Source organism: Talpa europaea (assembly GCF_964194135.1).
Source record: "Talpa europaea genome assembly, chromosome: 15".
In the NCBI taxonomy this organism is placed as follows: domain Eukaryota; kingdom Metazoa; phylum Chordata; class Mammalia; order Eulipotyphla; family Talpidae; genus Talpa; species Talpa europaea.
This window is the reverse complement of record NC_140083.1, coordinates 5406711-5424702: the sequence shown is the minus strand read 5'-3', so window position 1 is coordinate 5424702 and position 17992 is coordinate 5406711. Positions and strand designations below refer to the sequence as shown.

At 59.5% G+C, this 17992-nt stretch overlaps 1 protein-coding gene across 2 annotated transcripts; it reads right to left on the bottom strand.

The window, feature by feature from the left end:
• Nucleotides 1–610: 610 nt before the first annotated feature.
• TMEM184B (transmembrane protein 184B) lies at nt 611–16984 on the bottom strand (the record flags this gene model as incomplete). Of its 2 annotated transcripts, XM_084254549.1 has the most annotated exons (9): nt 611–852; nt 1526–1546; nt 3282–3476; nt 4139–4308; nt 5119–5210; nt 7867–7942; nt 8358–8448; nt 15198–15363; nt 16739–16984. In XM_084254549.1, 9 exons carry the CDS (start codon nt 16928–16930, stop codon nt 611–613), a joined length of 1245 nt encoding a protein of 414 aa, XP_084110675.1. The 2 variants fall into 2 exon arrangements, with proteins under 2 accessions (XP_084110675.1, XP_084110674.1); XM_084254548.1 differs by lacking the exon at nt 1526–1546 and having other exon boundaries at nt 16739–16930.
• Between the last annotated feature and the right edge of the window lie 1008 nt (nt 16985–17992).

The window sequence follows — 17992 nt, the reverse complement described above, 5'->3', positions numbered from 1 at the left end:
GCTGTCGTCAGCAGACCAGGAGGAAGGGGCATGTGGTAGGTGGAAGATGCATCCCCAAAGACCTCTCCAGGGCCCAGAGACACCCCCAACCTGCTGCTCAGAGAGGCACCTGAGCACCCTCTCCGGGGGGGACCATGGCTCAGGGTGTCTGGCCCTGATCCCTGCAGCACGCCGGGCGGGCCTGCCCGGGTGGGGCGGGGGGGGGGCAGTTTGGGAGGCGGAGCAGGCGGGAAGAGCCCAGGTCCAAGTATTGCACGGTGTTTGGGGTGGGGCTCGAGGAGTCTGGGGCAGAAGACCGCAGCCAGCCTGGATCACAACACTGGGCCTGGGCGCGGCTGGTCCCGATGAGCCGCAGGGGCGCGGACATGGCTCCCAGGGTCTCCCGCGCCAGTCTTGGCCACGTATAAATATCCCTGACGGTTCCTGGGTGAGCCGGGCTGTCCCCTGGGCAGACAGCGTCTGGCTGCTGCTCTGGAAGCAATATGTGTTTCTGGTCCAATAAATTAAAGGACGATGCCAAAGCTGGGCCAGCCTGAGTCCTGGCAAGGCTGTGGGGGGGCACACCCTGCCCTGGGCTGCGGCACCGAGACTTCCCCGCCAGCCGCCGCACCTAGAACTCGTCGTCGGAGCTGAGCAGGAGAGTCTTCTCGTTGTCGCGGGCGCCGCCGAGGCTGTGGGAGCGCGAGAGGCCGTGGGCGCCGCCGCGCCGGGCGGGCCCAGGCTCCAGGGTGGACTGCTGGGTGTACTGCTGGTAGGCGGGCGAGAAGTTGTGGATGGCGTCCTGCACGATGTCGTGCGGGTTCATGGTCTCCTTGAGGCTGCTGGAGATGCTCTTCATGGGGGCGCAGTGGCCTGTGGGCAGGAGGACCCCGTCAGGGGGCTGGGAGGCGGGAGGCCAGGCAGCTCGGCCCCCGCCCCTCGTCCTGGGGCCCCCCAGCTGCGCCACCTCGCCACCCTCTCCTGGGCGGAGAATGGGTCAGGGATGTGAAGGGGCACAGGAGACAGCAGCCCTGAAGGGCGACTCGAGTGTCAGAGGAAGCAGAGTGAGCAGCCACGTCCTGCAGGTGGGGAGGGACCGATGGCCACGGCGACACCCAGGTTTCATGCCCACAGCCTCCCCTGGGGGTGCGCCCCCCACTCTGGGCAGTGCACCTGACTCCATCAGGCCAGGCCCGGCAGGAGAGGCCAGACCTGCCTGCCCGAGGTCCTTCCCCGGCGCCCTCTCTGCCCACGGGCTCAGGCCACAAAACTGAGAAGAAAGGGATGCGGTTCCCCCTACAGGGCCTCTGCCAAGGACACCACTAAGGACCCCAGAACCAAGGAGGGAGATTCAGGACGGCAGAGCAGGACAAAAGCAGGCAAACTCTACGAGGGTGCCCGTGACAGGCAGGGGTCTGTACTATCCCACCCAGGGGTGCCTGTGGGGGAAGATGGGGACACAGAGGAGCCAGGGAGAGGCGCATGCTGGTGACAGTGACCAGGACTGACGTGCAGGACAGACGTGCAGACCGACAGCGGAACCTACCGTAAGGGCCATATGTCGGCACTGCCCCGGCCAAACCCGGGACAAAAGCAGAGCAGGGGTGTGGGGTGGGGTTGGGGAGAAGCCAGAGAAATAAAGAAGACAAGACAGCTGAGTGAGCACCACCGCCCACTAGCTGGTGCCCCCAAGCACGAGGGCCCCACACCACCCCACTCCCACTCACCCCCTCCCTCTCAGGCTTGAGGAGAATGTCCACATGGGGTGACTCCTCCCGCAGAGCTCACACTCTCTTCTGGGGGATGGGGGACAAAGTGTGGGCACCCAAAATGGCTGCAGCTCAATCTGGAACCCCCACCTCTGTCTCTCCAGGTTTCGCTGGAACAGCTAGGCCGGATGCCTCGCTAAAATTCTTCTCAGACAAGGAATCAGGGCTGGGCTGGCGGAGGGGTGGAGGTTACTTGTACAGATCACACCCAAAGCAGTTTCCTATCTAACCAGGACCAGAAGGCTGGGCACTGAGTTAGTGGGTGGGCACCTGGTCCAGGACCAGTAGGGAGTAGGGCAAGGGTGAACAGCAGCTTTGCCCCGCTTGGGATGGAGGCCCTGCCAGAGCAATATTTCTGGCTACACCATTTCTGCGGGGCTGACATGTCTGAGGCAGTGGGGGCCTGACAGTCTCCGCAGGGCCATCACCTGCAGAAACACTGCTGGGCCCCAGCCCCAAGCTCCAGGCACAAGGGGACTTCTCTAAAGTCACAGCTCCACCAGGCCCAAGGGGTGCCGCCCTCACACGGGGAGGTATTCACTGGATCCTTCCTACTAGGGGCATGGTGGGAAGTGGGCAGGACACCTGCAGGCTGAGGTGAACCATGCCCAGCATAGTGCCTGGCACCAAATCTGCGCCCAGTCAGCGAGCGTGTTGGGAGAACACAGTGGGCACACAGGAGCCAGGGTCTGGAGTCCGGCTTGGTCCACATGCTTCCAGCAGCAGCACAGGCTTTCTAAGGGCCCTTCCCAAGCAGGGAAGCCTGTGGCAAGTGAGAGGAGGCTGAAGAGCCAGGCTAGGCCCTGCATGGGTAGTGGGCTGAGGAAGTGGGTGTCCCACGTCCAGCCACTGGGAAGGACATTGGCAGCTGCCCAACCGCTGGGGAGAAGTGTTAGACTAGAGGGCACCCCCTCCCCACCCCCACACCTGAATCAGTGAGTCATTTCAGGCATCCCAGCCTCCTGGCCCTGGCCCCTTGAACACCCCCGCTGTCCGCAGCCGGCAGCAGCACTCTCCCCAGCCCACAGAGGTTAAATTACACCCTGCGGCCCAAGGCCAGACTGCAGAATCTCTGGGGGGCTAGCCGTGGTGCTTTTAGGGCTCTCTAGGGCCTTCTAATGTACAAACAAGCTGTTTGAACAGAGGAAGATTAGTAGGTATAAAAAGAAAGCTGTTAAAACATGACGATCCCAGTCCATTTCAGAGACGCAGTCAGGTCAAGCGCCTGAGAGACACGGAAACTGAAGCAGGACCGTGCTGGAGGCCCAGAACCCTCGGGCACTTGTCCATTCTAGGGTCTCTGTCCTAACCTTCCCGTGGCAACTCTGTGCTGCATCATCTTGGGGTCTCCATGCAAAAGACAAGGGGGGGGGCTAGCTTCCAGGACCCCCGTCCCTGTGATGACGAGCCCTGTGGCCTTTACCACACCAAACTGGGGAGACCGTCAACACCCGTACGGCACTGGGCAGCCAGAGGGGTGCTGGTGGGGCTGGTGTTCTCCCGCGGGGCACGTCCCGAGGACGGAGCTCCTACCTTGGGCGTCTAGCCTCTTGTCGGCATAGACCTTGTAGGTGAAGGCGTGCCGCAGGGCCAGGGCAGCGAAGAACATCTCCACACAGATGATGAAGTCCTGGTAGCCGGCAGCCACCGTGCCCTCGCCCACTGACACGCGGGCTGAGTGGATCTTGGGGATGGCCCCACACTTCTCCAGGATGGCCAGCAGCATGCCTAGAAGGAGAGGCATGGGCGTCTGGCCCAGCCTGGACCCCCTTCCTCCACGCTGCTGCACACCCCGAGGTGACGGATGCAAGGTCCCGTCACTCCGGAAGGCAGGGATGTGGGCACAAAGCCGAGGCTCGGGCCTCCCTGGTGGTGCAGCGGGTTGGGCACAGCGCTGTGAAGCTAATCCACAGCCTCTGCAGTGCGGGTTTGATCCCGGCCAGCCAGGGAACTACCCACATGGCGCGGCAGACCTCTCCTGCCTCACCCGCTGCTCCCCTCAGCAGTGTGTTTCAGTCCGTCTGCCTGTTCTGTTCCCCACTCCGTCTCTGGTGAATCCTCTCACCCTCCCATACATCTGGCCTGTACCCCAGTTCTTGTATGCATGAATAAATAAATCTTTAAAAACAAACAAAAAACAAAGCCAAGGCTCCAGGAAGGCACCAGCACCCAGCTGGTGGCCACCCACGCTGAGACATCACCGATTACATGGGTTCCCTGGCTCCCCCAGCCATGAAGTGACCCCGCAGAGTTCTCCTGCAACTCACAGGAAAGGCCAGAGGGTCCACACGCCAGATGTGGGGGTGCCCCGGGGCTGGGGACCACGGGGGATGAGGCGAAGGGAAGAGGGTGGCACACGCTGGCCCCACCAGGCCTGGGAGGAGGCGCACCTTGCCAGAAGGAGAGGAAGATGACGGACTTGACCATGAAGAACTTGAGCACGGGGCTGTAGGCGCTGAGCAGCTCCCGGGTGGCAAAGTAGAAGAGGAAGAGTGCATAGAGAGCCAGGCTGACGGAGATGTTGTAGATGATGGTCACGTAGAGGTAGCCGCTGGTGACGCTGTGGGGAGTGGGGAGGTCTCTGGCTTGGGTGGACCCTTTGAGGGACAAGGAGCCCCCTCCCTCCTTTGTCCGGCCCATACGCCTACCCCCAGGGCCTCAGCACTGCCCCAGGGCCAAGTCTCCACGGCCACTGCAGAGGGGACGTGATCCAGGTAGTCAGGACACTTGGGGTGGACATGGGCTCTGCCCTCAGCATGGCCAGTCCACTGCCTCTGCCTCACATGCAGACGTGGCCAAGCCACCAGGTGCACCTCTGGGGCCCACACCAGTCAGAGGGGCACAGTCTGGGAGGTCTTGACCTGATGTCAGGGAGGCACGTTATATCCCTTGAGCCTCTGCGCTTACCTGCCCCCTCAGAGCTGTCATATGGGGCAAAGAGGGGACTTGGCCACTTTCACTGACCCCCCCCAAATGAGATGTATGTGCACCTTGCACAGGAGGGCTTTCTATTTCGGGACTTGGGGCTCAGACCCTTTCACTCTTTGTCTTCGGAGTGGTCACTACCGTTCCTGGCCCACCCCCCGGGCAGTGCCCTGCAGCCCGGTCACGAAGGTGAGGGTGGCTGAGGGTTTTCCCCTGGGGCAGAGGCAAGGCCAAGTATGAATTCAGCCATCACTTGGCTCAAGCCCTGCACCTCGGGGGTGCGGGGAATTGTGGGGAGCCAGGCCACGCCTGGCCTCCATGGGCCTCCACACGGAGGAAGGTCATGGGTGTAGGGCTGGTCTGCTGCCCCGCTTCTCTGAGCCAGGACTTCAGCCTCCCTCCAGGCAGGGCCACCTCCCCACCTCTCAGGGGAGCCATTGCTTACTCAAAGTCACCGTCCCGGTACTTGCCAAAGGCCTGGAGGACCACGGTGCTGACGGCCATGAGTGGCTTCACCACGCAGAACTGCAGGGTGGCCTGTGGGGGCAGGTCATGAGTCAGGGATGAGCATCTCCTCCAGCCAGCCGGGCCTGTGCTGGACCCGTGAGGAGTGGGAGTGAGGCCCAACATCCTGCCTGAAGGGGCCACTGTCTGGAGGGGAGGCAGTGGCAGTGCAACACTGCTGAGCGTGAAGACAGAAGGATGTGAAGGACAGACGGACGACGGTGGGGTGGAGGAGCAGGGACAGGAGATGCCGTCAGAGGCAGCCCCTGGAAGCCTGGGTCAGGCAGGAACGTGCCGTGAAAACAGGGCAAGGGGAGTACCTCACACCAAGGCCCAAAGGCAGAGCTGGCACGTGCAATGGGCTGGGTGCTGTGGGGGCAGCAGCGGGGAGGTAGCCAGGGAGATAGGACAGCCAGGCCCTGGTGGAGAGATTGGCCACTTGGGCGCAGGAGTGGCTGAGGGCCCCTCCAGCCTCATGGCCCAACTCCAGGTCCGGCTCCATGCTCCAAGCCTGAGTGCACAGTTAACATAAACCTGGGGTCTTACTGGGGATGGAGATGGCCTACAGGAGCAGGAAACAGGAAGCAGCCCCAAGGTCCTGACGCGGGGTCTGGATTCTGGCCTCACCAACTACCCGCTGAGGAAGCAGGAGTGAGCACACCCTCAGCTCAGGGCAGCCACCTCCCAGGGGAATAGACTGACCCCACCCCTACCCCCACCCCCACCCCCTTGCCACAGGGAGCAGAAGCATAAGACAGCAAGCGTCTTCCCCAAGGTGCCCCCACACCTGTGCATTCCCCCCAAGGTGCCCCCACACCTGTGCATTCAAGAAAGGCCTCTAAAAGGATTCGGTAGCCAGGATTCCACAATCCCCTAGAGGCTCAGCAAACTCAAGGGGGTACTCATTGTCTGCAAAATCACCAGAATCACCATTCCTTGAGCTCAAATAAATCTAAGCCTTCAGGCTAAGGTAGTGGAGCTCCCAGTACATCAGGACCCTGGAGCAGGGACACCAGGCCCCTGAAGCCGAGGTTTCTGCTAGACTGGGAGCAGAGACACTTGTGGGAAGCCGGGCAGCCTGAGGTTGGACGAGACGCAGGAGAAGCTGTGTGACGCTGGAGGTGTGACGCTGCGTCACAGAGCCCACAGAACTCCCAGCCCCGCTCCCCACCTAGCAGAAGTGAGACCAGTACCCTATGCAGAGAGGAGCCACAGTCTGCATCGAGGCAACGCTATGAGCTGCCAACAGGCTGCCACCGCCCTGGCTGGTGCTCGCAACAGGTCCCCGACCTGAGAACTGTCACCCCTATGTCACAGACCAGCTGAGGGGGCACAAGAGACAGGGACAGAGTGCCAGACCTGATGATTTCTCAGGCCCTTGCCTGTGCCTCTGGGACAAAGCGGCAGGGCCTCCCCTCACACAGGCGGCAGGGGAGAAGAGGCTTCTTTTGTTGTCTTTCTCTTTACAACCTCTCCCTGCCACTTCCAGGACCCACACAGAAACATCGAAGCCCACAGGGCCGGGGATCATTTATGACAAGGCCAGACAAGGCTGGGCTGGGATCTGAGGCTCTGCACTCAGCAGAGCAGAGCGGGATCATCAAAGGAGACAGTGAGTCACCCAGCCCTGGGCGGTGCAACCCACTGGTAAACAAACACTGAGACCCCACCCTGAGCCCAAGCGGCTTTAACTCTCTCTGTGCGGGTCCAGAGACTCTGGAATTTAGGAATACCCAGGAGGAGGATGATCAGAAGCAGAACTGAGACCAGCCCAGGGCCGCAGCCCTGCCCATAACGCAGCAGAGACCAGCCCTCCAGGGAGCGACAGGGTTCCTCTGTGGTTTCGCACCCCCTTCCCACCCGTGACTACTCCTGGCAATGCAGAGGGACAGACAGAGGCCCGGTGGGACCCCTGGAGAGACCAAGTCGAAGGCAAGCAGGCTGGGTGCAGCACCCAAACTCCCTTCCTGGACAGGACAGTGGCCCCCATGCCACCACTGGTGCCTGCTTCATGTCCATCACCAAACCTGTTTTTAAACAATGAAACCATGCCGTAGTTAAGTATCTTACGCCTATTTTATAGAAGAGGAAACTAAGGATCAGAGAGGTTAAGTAACTTATCCAAGGTCACACAGAGGAGAAAGGAGATCAAGCTCAGATGGTCAGACACCCAGGCCATGCACTTAACTGCAACCCCACACCACCTCCATCCAGGGTGCCCAGGAGGGCAGCTGAGAAACCAGAAGATGCTGGACTGCCAACCGGGAAATGGGGGAGACCAGACACTGCACAGGCCCATTCTGTTGTATCTTCAATGCAGAAGCCCTCCTGGGCTCCAGCCACAGCTGATAAGAAATTTTCAAACTGAGATTCTAGAATCCTCACATACTCCCACTCATGCGCACTAAGACTTGGTAAAGCTGAGCAGGAGTCTGGGACCTGCTCCTGCATCAGACACTCCAAGGGCTTCTGCTGCTGGCCCTCGGAGCACACCCTGCTGGTCCAGGTGCGTCCCTACAACTTGGGGAGTGGCCACTGGGGCTTGGGGTGACTGGTAGGAAATGGGAACTCAACAGGGGGGGCTCAGGGCAGCCGCAGCAAGTCCTCTCGCTGCACCAGGGGCAGTGCGGGCGGCAGGCACCCGGCCCCTGGCCCACACCTTGACTCGGCAGCTGCCGGGGGCACACACCTGTTTGCAGAACCGCAGGAATCCAATGGAGTAAGTCTTCCCCCAGAGGCAGCACGTGCCGTACACACAGCTGGACCTGGAAGAGACAAGAGGAGAACCAGGACTCAAGAGAGGTGCACTGGGGGAGGCTCCCCTCCCTCACATCCAGACACACCAGGGACACAGCGGATGAAGCAAGAAGGGTGGGGAAGGGACAGCACGGGGGAGACACTGGAGAGCGCTGGCACAAGCAACAGGGTCTCGCTGGCCCAGGGAGAACAAACCAACTTGAAAAACACTGAAAGCAAAGAGAAACAAACAGGAAGAGCAAGAGGGAGAGAGAGCCAGAAGGCGCTCCCCAGAGTCCAAATGAAAGGTCTCACTCAGGAAGTGTGGGAGCAGCACAGCAGGTCAAGGTCATGGGCAGAGATGGTCTGTGTGTCCAGCTGACACCAGGACGGCTTGAGGACAGGGGGTGGTGTGAGGGGCTCCGGGGAGACTTTCGTACTCACTCAATGGGCTTCCCTCTGATCTCTGACATGATGGAACTCTCTCCCCCGAGGTATTCATAGCAGAGGCTCAGGAAATTATAGATGACCAAGGCTATGAAGAGAGTCCAAAGAAAACCACTCAGATCAACAGGAAGGTGGATTTTAAAACAGCAACAAAAGGGAAAGAGCCACAACACACAGCAACAGGAGGCGCCTGGGGCGTAGAGATGTGAACATGCCCTGGGGGTCCCACCATGGAGAAGAGCAGAGGGTGATTGCCAGGGAGATCAGGACTGGCACACTGGGGCCTGGGTGGGTGGGCTGTGTGCACGTTCTGGGTACAAGACAATGTACCCAAATAATTATGATGGTGTCGTTTCATAATTATTAATTTGATGTGCTTTTCTGTGTTTAGATCACAATTTTACAACAAAACAACAAGAAGACCTCTTCCAGGGGACCTCAGAAGAAACCAGCATGCACAGAACCGGCAAAGGCCAGGGAAGCAGGTGAGTGCTCTGACCAGGACACAGCTCTGCACCAGCACAAAACGCACACTGAGCCACAGCAGCCAGAGCAGACGGATGGCGCAGACACAGCCTGGAGAAGGACGTCTGCAGGCTGCAGGCTGCGCCAGAAATGCAGCCCTAGCTGTACCCAGCCTGCTGCCTGAGGACCCTGTTGGGTCAAAGCCAGGGGTGCCCGGGAGGGAGGGAGAGGAGAGAGAGTGTGAGAACAGCTCAGCAGAGGGTACCGTGGATGAAAGGCTGGGGCGGGAGACCGGGACCAAGAACAGGGACCAGCAGAGGTATTCAGAGAAGGAGCAAGAGCCAGGAGAGGGTCAAGACAGGGGCAGGGGCAGGAAGGTCGAAAGAGACACCAGCGGCCCTGCAGCCAGAGGCTCCCTGTCATCTGACCCTGCCACCCACCCCCCGCACCCGCCACACACACACAACCTCACCTCAAAGACCTTGGAGATCTTGGAGGCTCCGGAGCCACCTGGGAGCAGCCCCTGACTTGGCAGTGACTTGGTACCTGCTACCCCCAGCTCTTCCTTCCCAGCAACACCAGATGTCCCCCACCCCACCCTGTGCCCAGCCCACACTCAGCCCTGGGCTGGCAAGCTGCCCCCTCCTCAAGGTGCATGAGGTTTCCAGAGACACTGTGAGGGCCCAGCCAGAAGCCACCCTCCCAACCTGGGCTGTCCTCAGTGCACTCCTGAGCAGAGCCGGGCCTGAGCTCACCCCCCTGTGCTGACACACGCCGGAGGCCTCCCGGGCCACGGCGTCGGGCCGTCTATCCATAGCCAGCCCTGCCTTCTACTGCTCAGCACGTCAAATTTCCTAAGTCCGCTCTCCGTTCAAGATTCTTGACCTTTTAACGCTCTGGGGCCAGCCAGTCTGTAAAATACTGACTTGCTGACAGTTTCCTTTAAAGAACCATTAGTGAGTCAATAAGGCGTTCTCAGACAAGGAAGACGGGACAGGACCTCCTCAGGATGACTCAAGCAGCCCGCACCAAGACTCACTGACCATCTGGACAAATCAATCCCCTCCAAGGAAATGACAGAGCCATGAAAACACCACCCCCACATCCCGCTGTGGACAGCGGTCGACTCAACACTCACCACAGGTAACACATGCTGGCCCTGGGCGCAGAGCACCAAAAAGGCTGGAGTGGAGATCGGGAATGGGGCTTGCAATCAGCAAGCTGGTCGCCTGACCATCCCTCTGAACAAAGTTCTGCTTCCCCTGGAGAGACGCCAGGACACCAAATGCTGGCACAGCCGTCCCATGTGCCAGGCTCTATGATTGGCAGAGGGACCGCAAATGACCAAGGAAACCACAGACCAGGCCCTCCCATCTAGAGGATGGCATCCAGGGAGAGGAAGGATGGTCTCTCGGTGACCTGAACTTTCTAGTTCCATTCTTGATACAAACCTTAACTGAACAAGCAACAAGAGCGCACAGCCAGAAAAGGAGGACCAGGGTGCAAATGAAATGTTCATCGGGCCAGTTCCTTGAGGCCTAGAGAGAAGACATTAGGGGGCACTCCATCCTAAGCACGGGCCAGTGTCCAGAGGGTCAGACAGGACCCATCTGATACCAGGGATGGGCCCAGGGCTTCAACGGTTCTCTCCTCCTCCCTCGTGGGTTTTCGAGCCTTTGCTGACCCTGCCTACTGGAATGCTGGTTCTTTCTGACTCCTCACTGCTGGCGGTGGCTTCAGAATGTCTGCCTTCATTCTGATCAGCTCAGCCCTAGTAATTCCTGGCTCTGTCAGAGCCACAGCTCCAGGGCCACACCCAGTCAGCACGTCCCCTGGTGGCACAAAGCCCCTGGCCTTGTGAGGCCAGTGTCTGAGGCCCTTGGCCAGGTTCATCCTGGCGGTGCTCTCTGTTAGGATGATGCTTCCCTCTGGGCCAGACTCCAGGAAGCTAAGTTTGTCCAAAACCTGAAACAGGGTGAGTGAGTTCTCCTATAATTGTTTCTGTGCTGCATGTGAAACCTCACCGCTAGCAAGAGAGCCTGCTGTTGCAGAGAGTGTCCCATGCTGCTTCCCCACGCCCAGTACAGCTCAGTGCTGCCCAGGGCCCACCTACACGGCAGGACCCGGAGGCCCAGGGTGAGCCTGGCCGCCGGCAGTTACTCTCTGGATAGCCTTGTGCAGGTTTCTTAAGATATTCTTTTTTCACATTTGTGAAAATAGGGGTGGCAACGTACTCCACCAGGTAACTGGGAAATGAGAAGACGTGAACAGTAATGAGATGTGGATGTGGGGAAACTGTAGCGCCACAGACACCGGGAGGGAGGCTGAGGGAGCAGGGAGCCCCCAACTCCTCGGAACTCAGCCCCTGCCTCTCTGTTCACAGAGCTCAGCACCATCTTTAGAAGCCAGCCCCGGACAGCACAGCTGGCCACTTCTCTGCAGCTCAGCCCTTCTCTCAGGAAAGGACAACACCATGGCCGTCATGGAACTGACCTCCGTCCGCTGCCCTCCCCCGGAGTCCGCAATGCCGCCAGAAGGAGAGTGAATGGGGGGAGGTGAGAACCAGGGACCAGGGAAAGCACTGGAGACAGACGACACAGAGATCCCCCTGGCTGGGTGGTGACTGCTCCCGGGCCAGGAGGGAGCCCTGAGAACCCTGGAATGGGACGGGGCATTCTGGTGGCTGCGAGTGAAACCAGCTCCGTGTGGAGCATCGAGGGTTAGTTCCTCAGGGAACTTTGCCTGCTGAGGGCGGCAATGTGAGGCTTTCAGAGCAGACCACAGAAAATTAGAGGTGAAGTCTGAACATGAAGGACAAGACATCCCCACCCCGACTCGGCACCTGTGACTTGGCCTGCCCACCTTTCACCTCCCAGGTAGGAGCCAACATTGCTTATCTGGGGAATCAGGCACAGAATCAGAGGATTTCGTGGATGTTTGCCCCCACCACCACAGGAAACACCCTGCACCCAACCATCCAGCAGGGACCCCTGCAGTTGAGAACCCCATTCTTCAATATAAAAAAATAGCCAGGGACACTGGACACTGAGGAGTGCCTCTGATATCAAGGTCAAAGACCAAAGCAAACAAACAGACGAGAGCAACTCAGAGATAGAGATAATGCTGACAACAGAAGAAAACTGTAATTAGCCTCCCCAGAGACAGAAGAGATTCTCTCCAATACCAAGTATAAGGGACTCTAGAACAAGCAACTCCTGACATTCTACAACATGATAAAAGAATAAAACCTTCCATAGAAAAGCCTTAAAAGGCAAAGATTTTTTAAAAGAAAGAAAAAGTCTCCTAGGAAGCAGAAAGAAAAAAAAGAGCCAGGAAACTGTAAAGAACATTCAAGGTTCCATCCAAAAGATCCTCCCAACAGAGTTCCAGAGGGGACGATAATGCAGAAAGGGCAAGATTGTCAAAGGAACATACAAGAAAATTTTCCCGGGACATCGGAGCTGTCATCCTGACAGGGCCTGGCACAATGGCTATCCTACCTCCCGTGAGACTTCAGAACAAAGGTGAGGTCCAGAAACGTAGGTCACACACAGACATCAGGATCAAGTCCAGCCAACTTTCCAGAAACAACCTGGAGGCTAAAGCCCAGTAAAGAGCACAAAGCATAGCAAGAGCAGGGCCTGCAGCTTGGTACTCCATCCCCTTGAACACCACCTACTGGAGCCACCTCGTGTTTTCAGACACGGCTCCACTTTCAACATCTACAACGCCGGGCATCGTTTTCCCGGGATGTTCCCGGAAGATATGCTCTAACCAAAATGAGCCAGCGAACCATGAACAAGGGGAGTGGGGGGCACTCGGGGTGCTCGGAGGTGAGGGAGGGGCCAGGACAACCCCAGCAGCAGGAGGCCTGAAAGCAGAGCCTCTGGGCCAAGAGGGGCAGGACGAAAGGGGGAAGCAGGGAGGGGCGCAGAGCTGAAGGCGAGCGGTGTGCCCACACCACTGTACCACCGCGGCGTGGGGATGAATTACCAACCAATACACAGAAAACAGAGCAAAGCACGAGGCGAGACATGCTGCGGCCAGAGGAAAACCGAACTGGGAGCAAACGCAGTCTTGGGACACAGCAAGGCTCAGATCTGACCCATCTTCAGAGACACGCAGCAGCGCAAATACTGAATGGGACGCGGAAGAGGTGACACAGCTGCGGTGAGAAGATGACAAAGGAAACGTGTGTGGGAGGAGAAGACACCTGAACCCGAGCTTTTTATGGTAGGAAGTCCCTACATCACACGACACGAAACTGAAAATTCAAGAGACAACACTGTACGTCTCTTCTTAGGTAACTCTAGAAGAAAACAGCTTCAAGAGCTGCAAGCGCAGTGAGCTTGGGAGTGACGAGGAGTGGGGCAGTTTGTGCGCCTCAGCCATCTGCACAGATTACTTTAGTAAAAAGTAAAACTGAATTTCATTGAAAAGAAAAGCGAGTTTCTGTGCAGTTCCCAGCAGAGCGCCCCTCAGCGCTGCCTCCAGAGCCAGTGGCTCTGAAACCAGGCTCCTCCGGCCCAGCCCAAAGTGTTCCCCTCCTGCCCCTTCCAGGCAACAGCTGCTAGCACTTTCCATGAAAGCACTTAAGGGGAGGCTCGAAGAGGGTGAGGAGGGTTGTCACTAGGAGCAGGTTATCCCAGGGGGCTGCTGGCCAGTAAACTCAGTGAGGCCAGGAGCCGTGCACTGCAGGGCGGGGGCTCCTTGCAGAGGCCTGTCCCAGGCACGAAGGAAGGCTGGGGGGACAGGCAGGGCCTGGACAGAGGCCTCTGGAGTTGAGGGGAGCCACCAACCATCTGCTGCCTCCAGGGCGCTGAGTGAGGATGGTATGGAGGCTCCCTGGCAGTATTCCTCTTCTGTCCTCAGGCCCAGCAGAGGAGGGAGCCACACCCTGCCTCAGCACGGATTAGCTTTTTATTTCTCAGGCTGCCCTGGAGTACCCACGCTGGGCTGGCAGCTGAATGGAAAAGGAATCTCCTACAACCCTTCCCCAACCCCAGGCTTTGGGGCTCCTGAGGTACCAAGGGTTTCTCTGGGGATTCTGCTGTTCCCAGGAACATCAGGCAGTGGAGCCCGGGTCAGGCTGCCAGCAGGCCCCACCTGGCCAGCCTCAGGACTCTCACCTGGCAGAGTGGGCAGGAATGCAATGAGGAATGCATTTCCCCACATGGGCAAATGCAAAGCACACAGCAGGTGTTTATTAATAAAGTCCCTATTCATTCAAAAATCCTGGCGCAAGTGGCCCTAGGCTACCTGGCGAGACTGCCTGGTGGCACTGGCACAGCAAGCTCCAGTAGAGCTACCAGCCCACTCAGGAAGGCGGGAGCCAACCTGCTGCGAACCCAATGAGGCCCCGCACACAGGGTGCTGGCGGTGAGGGTGATGGGACAGCCTCTTAGAGGAACCCCTAGAGTCAAGACGAAGGATGAGGAAGCGGCAAGGGAAAGAGCTTTCCAGGCACTGAAAAAAAAAACACCTGATGTGCCCAGGTGGGCAAAGGGCCAGTGTGGCTGAGGAGAGGCGAGGGCAGGCCTGTGGCTGGGGCAGTGGGGCGCAGAGTGCTGGCATTTCTTCACCAAGTCCAAAGGCCTCTCTGTGCCCTGGGAGTCCTTGGGGACACGGGAGTCCAAAGTGGGACAGGAAGAAGGACTCCTGCTACTTGGGGGATGAGCGGACTGCAGCCCACAATCCACGGAGCCAGGACTGGGGGAAGCCCTCCTGGGTCAGGGAAGCAGGCCACTGGGGTGTCAGCATAAGGAAAACCACCCCTCACCGGACCCTGCCAGAGGGCAGGCGGGAAGGATGGCTTTCCTCTTTGCCACCCAGCCCTGCAGCACAGGCCCGACCCAGAGTGGGTGTAGCGCCCGCAGAGCACAGAAGAGCAGCCCCCAGAGAGAAGGAAGTCCCCCCAGCGAGGGCGGAGTGGACGCCGCCTTCCACACAGCCCTCCAAGACAAGAGGGGAGAGAACCAGCCCTGCCTCCGGGGCTTGGAGCCCTTGATCAACCCTTCACCCGACTGCGCCGGGGCACCTACCGACGCAGAGCGCTGATCTAGCTGCTGCCCCCCACCCCACCACAGACACCAACACCAAGAAGCGTGATGCAGGTGGTGGGCCCGCTTCTGGACATCTGTGAAGGCGTTTGGGGAGCCATGCTTCAAGTGCACCTGCAAGGGGACAATGGCCCTGCACATGCTGCCGCCTGCCAACTGGAGCCTGAGGAGGGTAGGAGATGCGGGCCTCTCGGCCCCATATGTCAAGCAGGGTAGGCGTGCAGCCTGCCTGCCCCCTTGCACTCCACCCCCCCTCCCCACGACTCCCGCCCTGTGCCCCAGCCCCTGCTCCCCACGCCCCGCGGCTTCCTACCCTCATAGCAGTCGCGCACGGTGCCGAAGTACACATAGTACTGGTCGTTGGTGAAGAAGAGCAGGCTGAGCCAGGAGTCGAAGGCGTAGATGGGCACGATGAACAGGATGCGGACGATGTAGCGCTGCTCGTTGGGGCAGCTGTAGCAGCGCAGGTGCATATAGATCTGGGGCAGAGGGGTGTGGGCAGTCAGGACCCTGGGGCCAGGAGAAGCCCGGCAGAGAGGTCAGGTACCAGCTCTGCCACTCACTGGCTCTCCGACCTGAACAGTGACTGGGCTCTGAGCCTCTGGAAAATGGGACGACAAACCGTCCCTCCTCAGGCCACCGGGAGCATCAAGCCAAGGTGAACAGAGAGCTCCCAGACGTGGGCAGCTGGCGCCACGGCCAGGCTCACCCGACCACACCCAAGACTAAGATCGGGCGGGGCATCCACGGTTTTAACAAGCTCCCCGAGGACCCGTATACAGTCAGCTTTGAAAACTGTGGGTTTGTGGGGTCCAGAGGACCTTCAACCCATGTGTGTCCCATCCCCGCCTCCCTCTTTGCCTGGTCCTGGGGGACTGAGCAAAAACACGGTATCCAGGCGGGTGCCCCCACTCCAACTCTAGCCCTTAACTGACTTAAAGAGTGGAAGGAAGGACAAACAAAATCCCCACTTCTACTGGCATGAGGCCGCAGTGATGTCCTCATTGCCTGCCTCGTTCGCCCATCTGCCGTACCGAGGCAGCGCTGCCTGCTCAGTGGGAAGTTGGGAGAATGAAGTACAGTTTTTAGAAAGCCAGGGAACAGCAACAGTGACACAAAATGCCAGGAATTACTCGAGCCACACGCCTGTCCTGGCTTCCTGGACAGCGCCTGTGCCCAGAGAGCAGGCTCAGGAGGGAGAGAACAAAAGCTTCCCCATCTGCGATGAGTCAGCTGCCCTGGAGACAATCAAGTCCTGGAAGGGACAGGACCCAGGACAGCAGGCAGGAGTGACGGGAATCCAAAAGGGCTTGCCCTCCCCCACCTCACCAGGCCACCTGCCATCTCTTCTTCCCCAGAGCGTCGGCCTCCCCGGGAGTTGCGAGGACAAGAGACTCAACTTCTACCCCAGCTGTACTGCCAGCCTGCATAGGCCTGGCCAGCTCCCCCTCGCTCTCCAGCCTTTGCTTCCTCATCTACAAAGAGGTCACTGACACACACCCCCGCCCCCCGCCCGGGCTCCCCTGCAGCTTAGGCTGGCTAAGTGACCAGCCCTGCCCCAGAGGAGGTGTGCAGAGGTGACGACTGTCACCTCTCGATGGAGATGGTCACGTACCCAGAGCACCTTTGCCCCGTGCCCTCCTCCAGGCTGCCGGGCGGGGGGTGTCCCAACCCGTCAGGCTAGGCTGTAAGAACTCAACTCTCACTGGGGAAGCCCCTGAGATTAGGGGTTGGTTTGTTATGGCCACACAGCCTGTTCTGCCCTAGCCTAACTGGTAGATGGTTGGACTAAACCTCAGCTCCTGCTAGAAGGCCGCCGGGGCTCTCTGGCTCCGGGGAGACTGGCCTGGGTACCTGGTGGCAGGTGATAAGCAGGGCTGTCCAAACAAAGAAGCCAGAGATGGCCTGCGCGGCGGTGGTCATCAGGAACACAGGCTGCTCCATGGCCGTGGGGCTGCCCTCGGGGATCTCGGAGACGCTGGGGGAGGCTGCCGCGATGGTGGGTAACGCCGGACCTGGGGCCAGCGCGGCCCCCCTCACTGTCATGGTGGCCAGCAGCCAGGGACTCCCTGAGAGAATCCCTTGGAGGAAGCGAAGATCTGGTCTAGAGAAAGGAAATCACAACATTAGCCTCCTTCCGGCACAAAGAGTGGCGCCAGATTCTTCCAGGTGTCTATGACCACTTCAAAACAAGCTCAGGTGGAGCCCACCTCAGGCGGCCCTGGCCAGCACTCTGGTCCCAGCCACCATCACGTCTCCCCTGGGTGAACAGCTCGGGCTCCTGACCAATGTCTGCTTCCCCCCGGCCCCGCCATCCAGTCCCCACACAGCTGTCATGTGAGCTCCCACCATGTTGGTGAGACCCAGCGCTCCCCCGCTCAGAACTCAAGAGCCGCCCTCTCTCCACCTCAGCTGCCGTCCTGCAGCTGCCCATAGACGGCAGTGAGCCCTCCAAGGCTCGCTGGTGCTTCCCACCTCAATCCTCCGATCCTGTCACACTGGCCTCCTTGACCGAGCCAAGCCGCAGCGCTCCCACGGCACGGCCTTTGCACCGGCCATCCATCGGCACTGCCCCACCACACAGCTCACGCTGGCACAGCCTTTCAGTCTCAGCCTTTCAGTCTCTGCCCGGACACCTGCACAGACGTGGCCACACCTCCTCCTCCACCCGGGTCACTCTGACCCCTAGGCTGTGTTTTCTCTCATTACCACCTGCCCGCATCTGACAAACCGTCTGTTTACTCCCATGTCTGTCAGCTACCTCCCTCCCTCCAGCAGAACATGTTCCCTGCGGGAGGGCTCCGCTCTGCTCCAACTGACCTGGCTGCTCCTGGAATGGTGCCGGCCCACGGAGCAGCGTTCAGGAACTTCCTGCTGAACCCTAACCTCGTCACAAGCTTAATCCATGGCTGACGCCATCTAAGGGTGGACACCTCTTCCCGGACACTTCTCCCTGGTCTCCCTGAGAGCTGAACCCCCACTGTGCTGTCTGGAGACTCTGGGGCCCTCCCCGCTCTTCCTGAAGCCTGCCCCAGGCACTGTCCCCAGCCAGTCCCGCTGCCCATGTTACCACCTTCACTGCCGCTTGGAGCCAGGGTCCTGCCACGT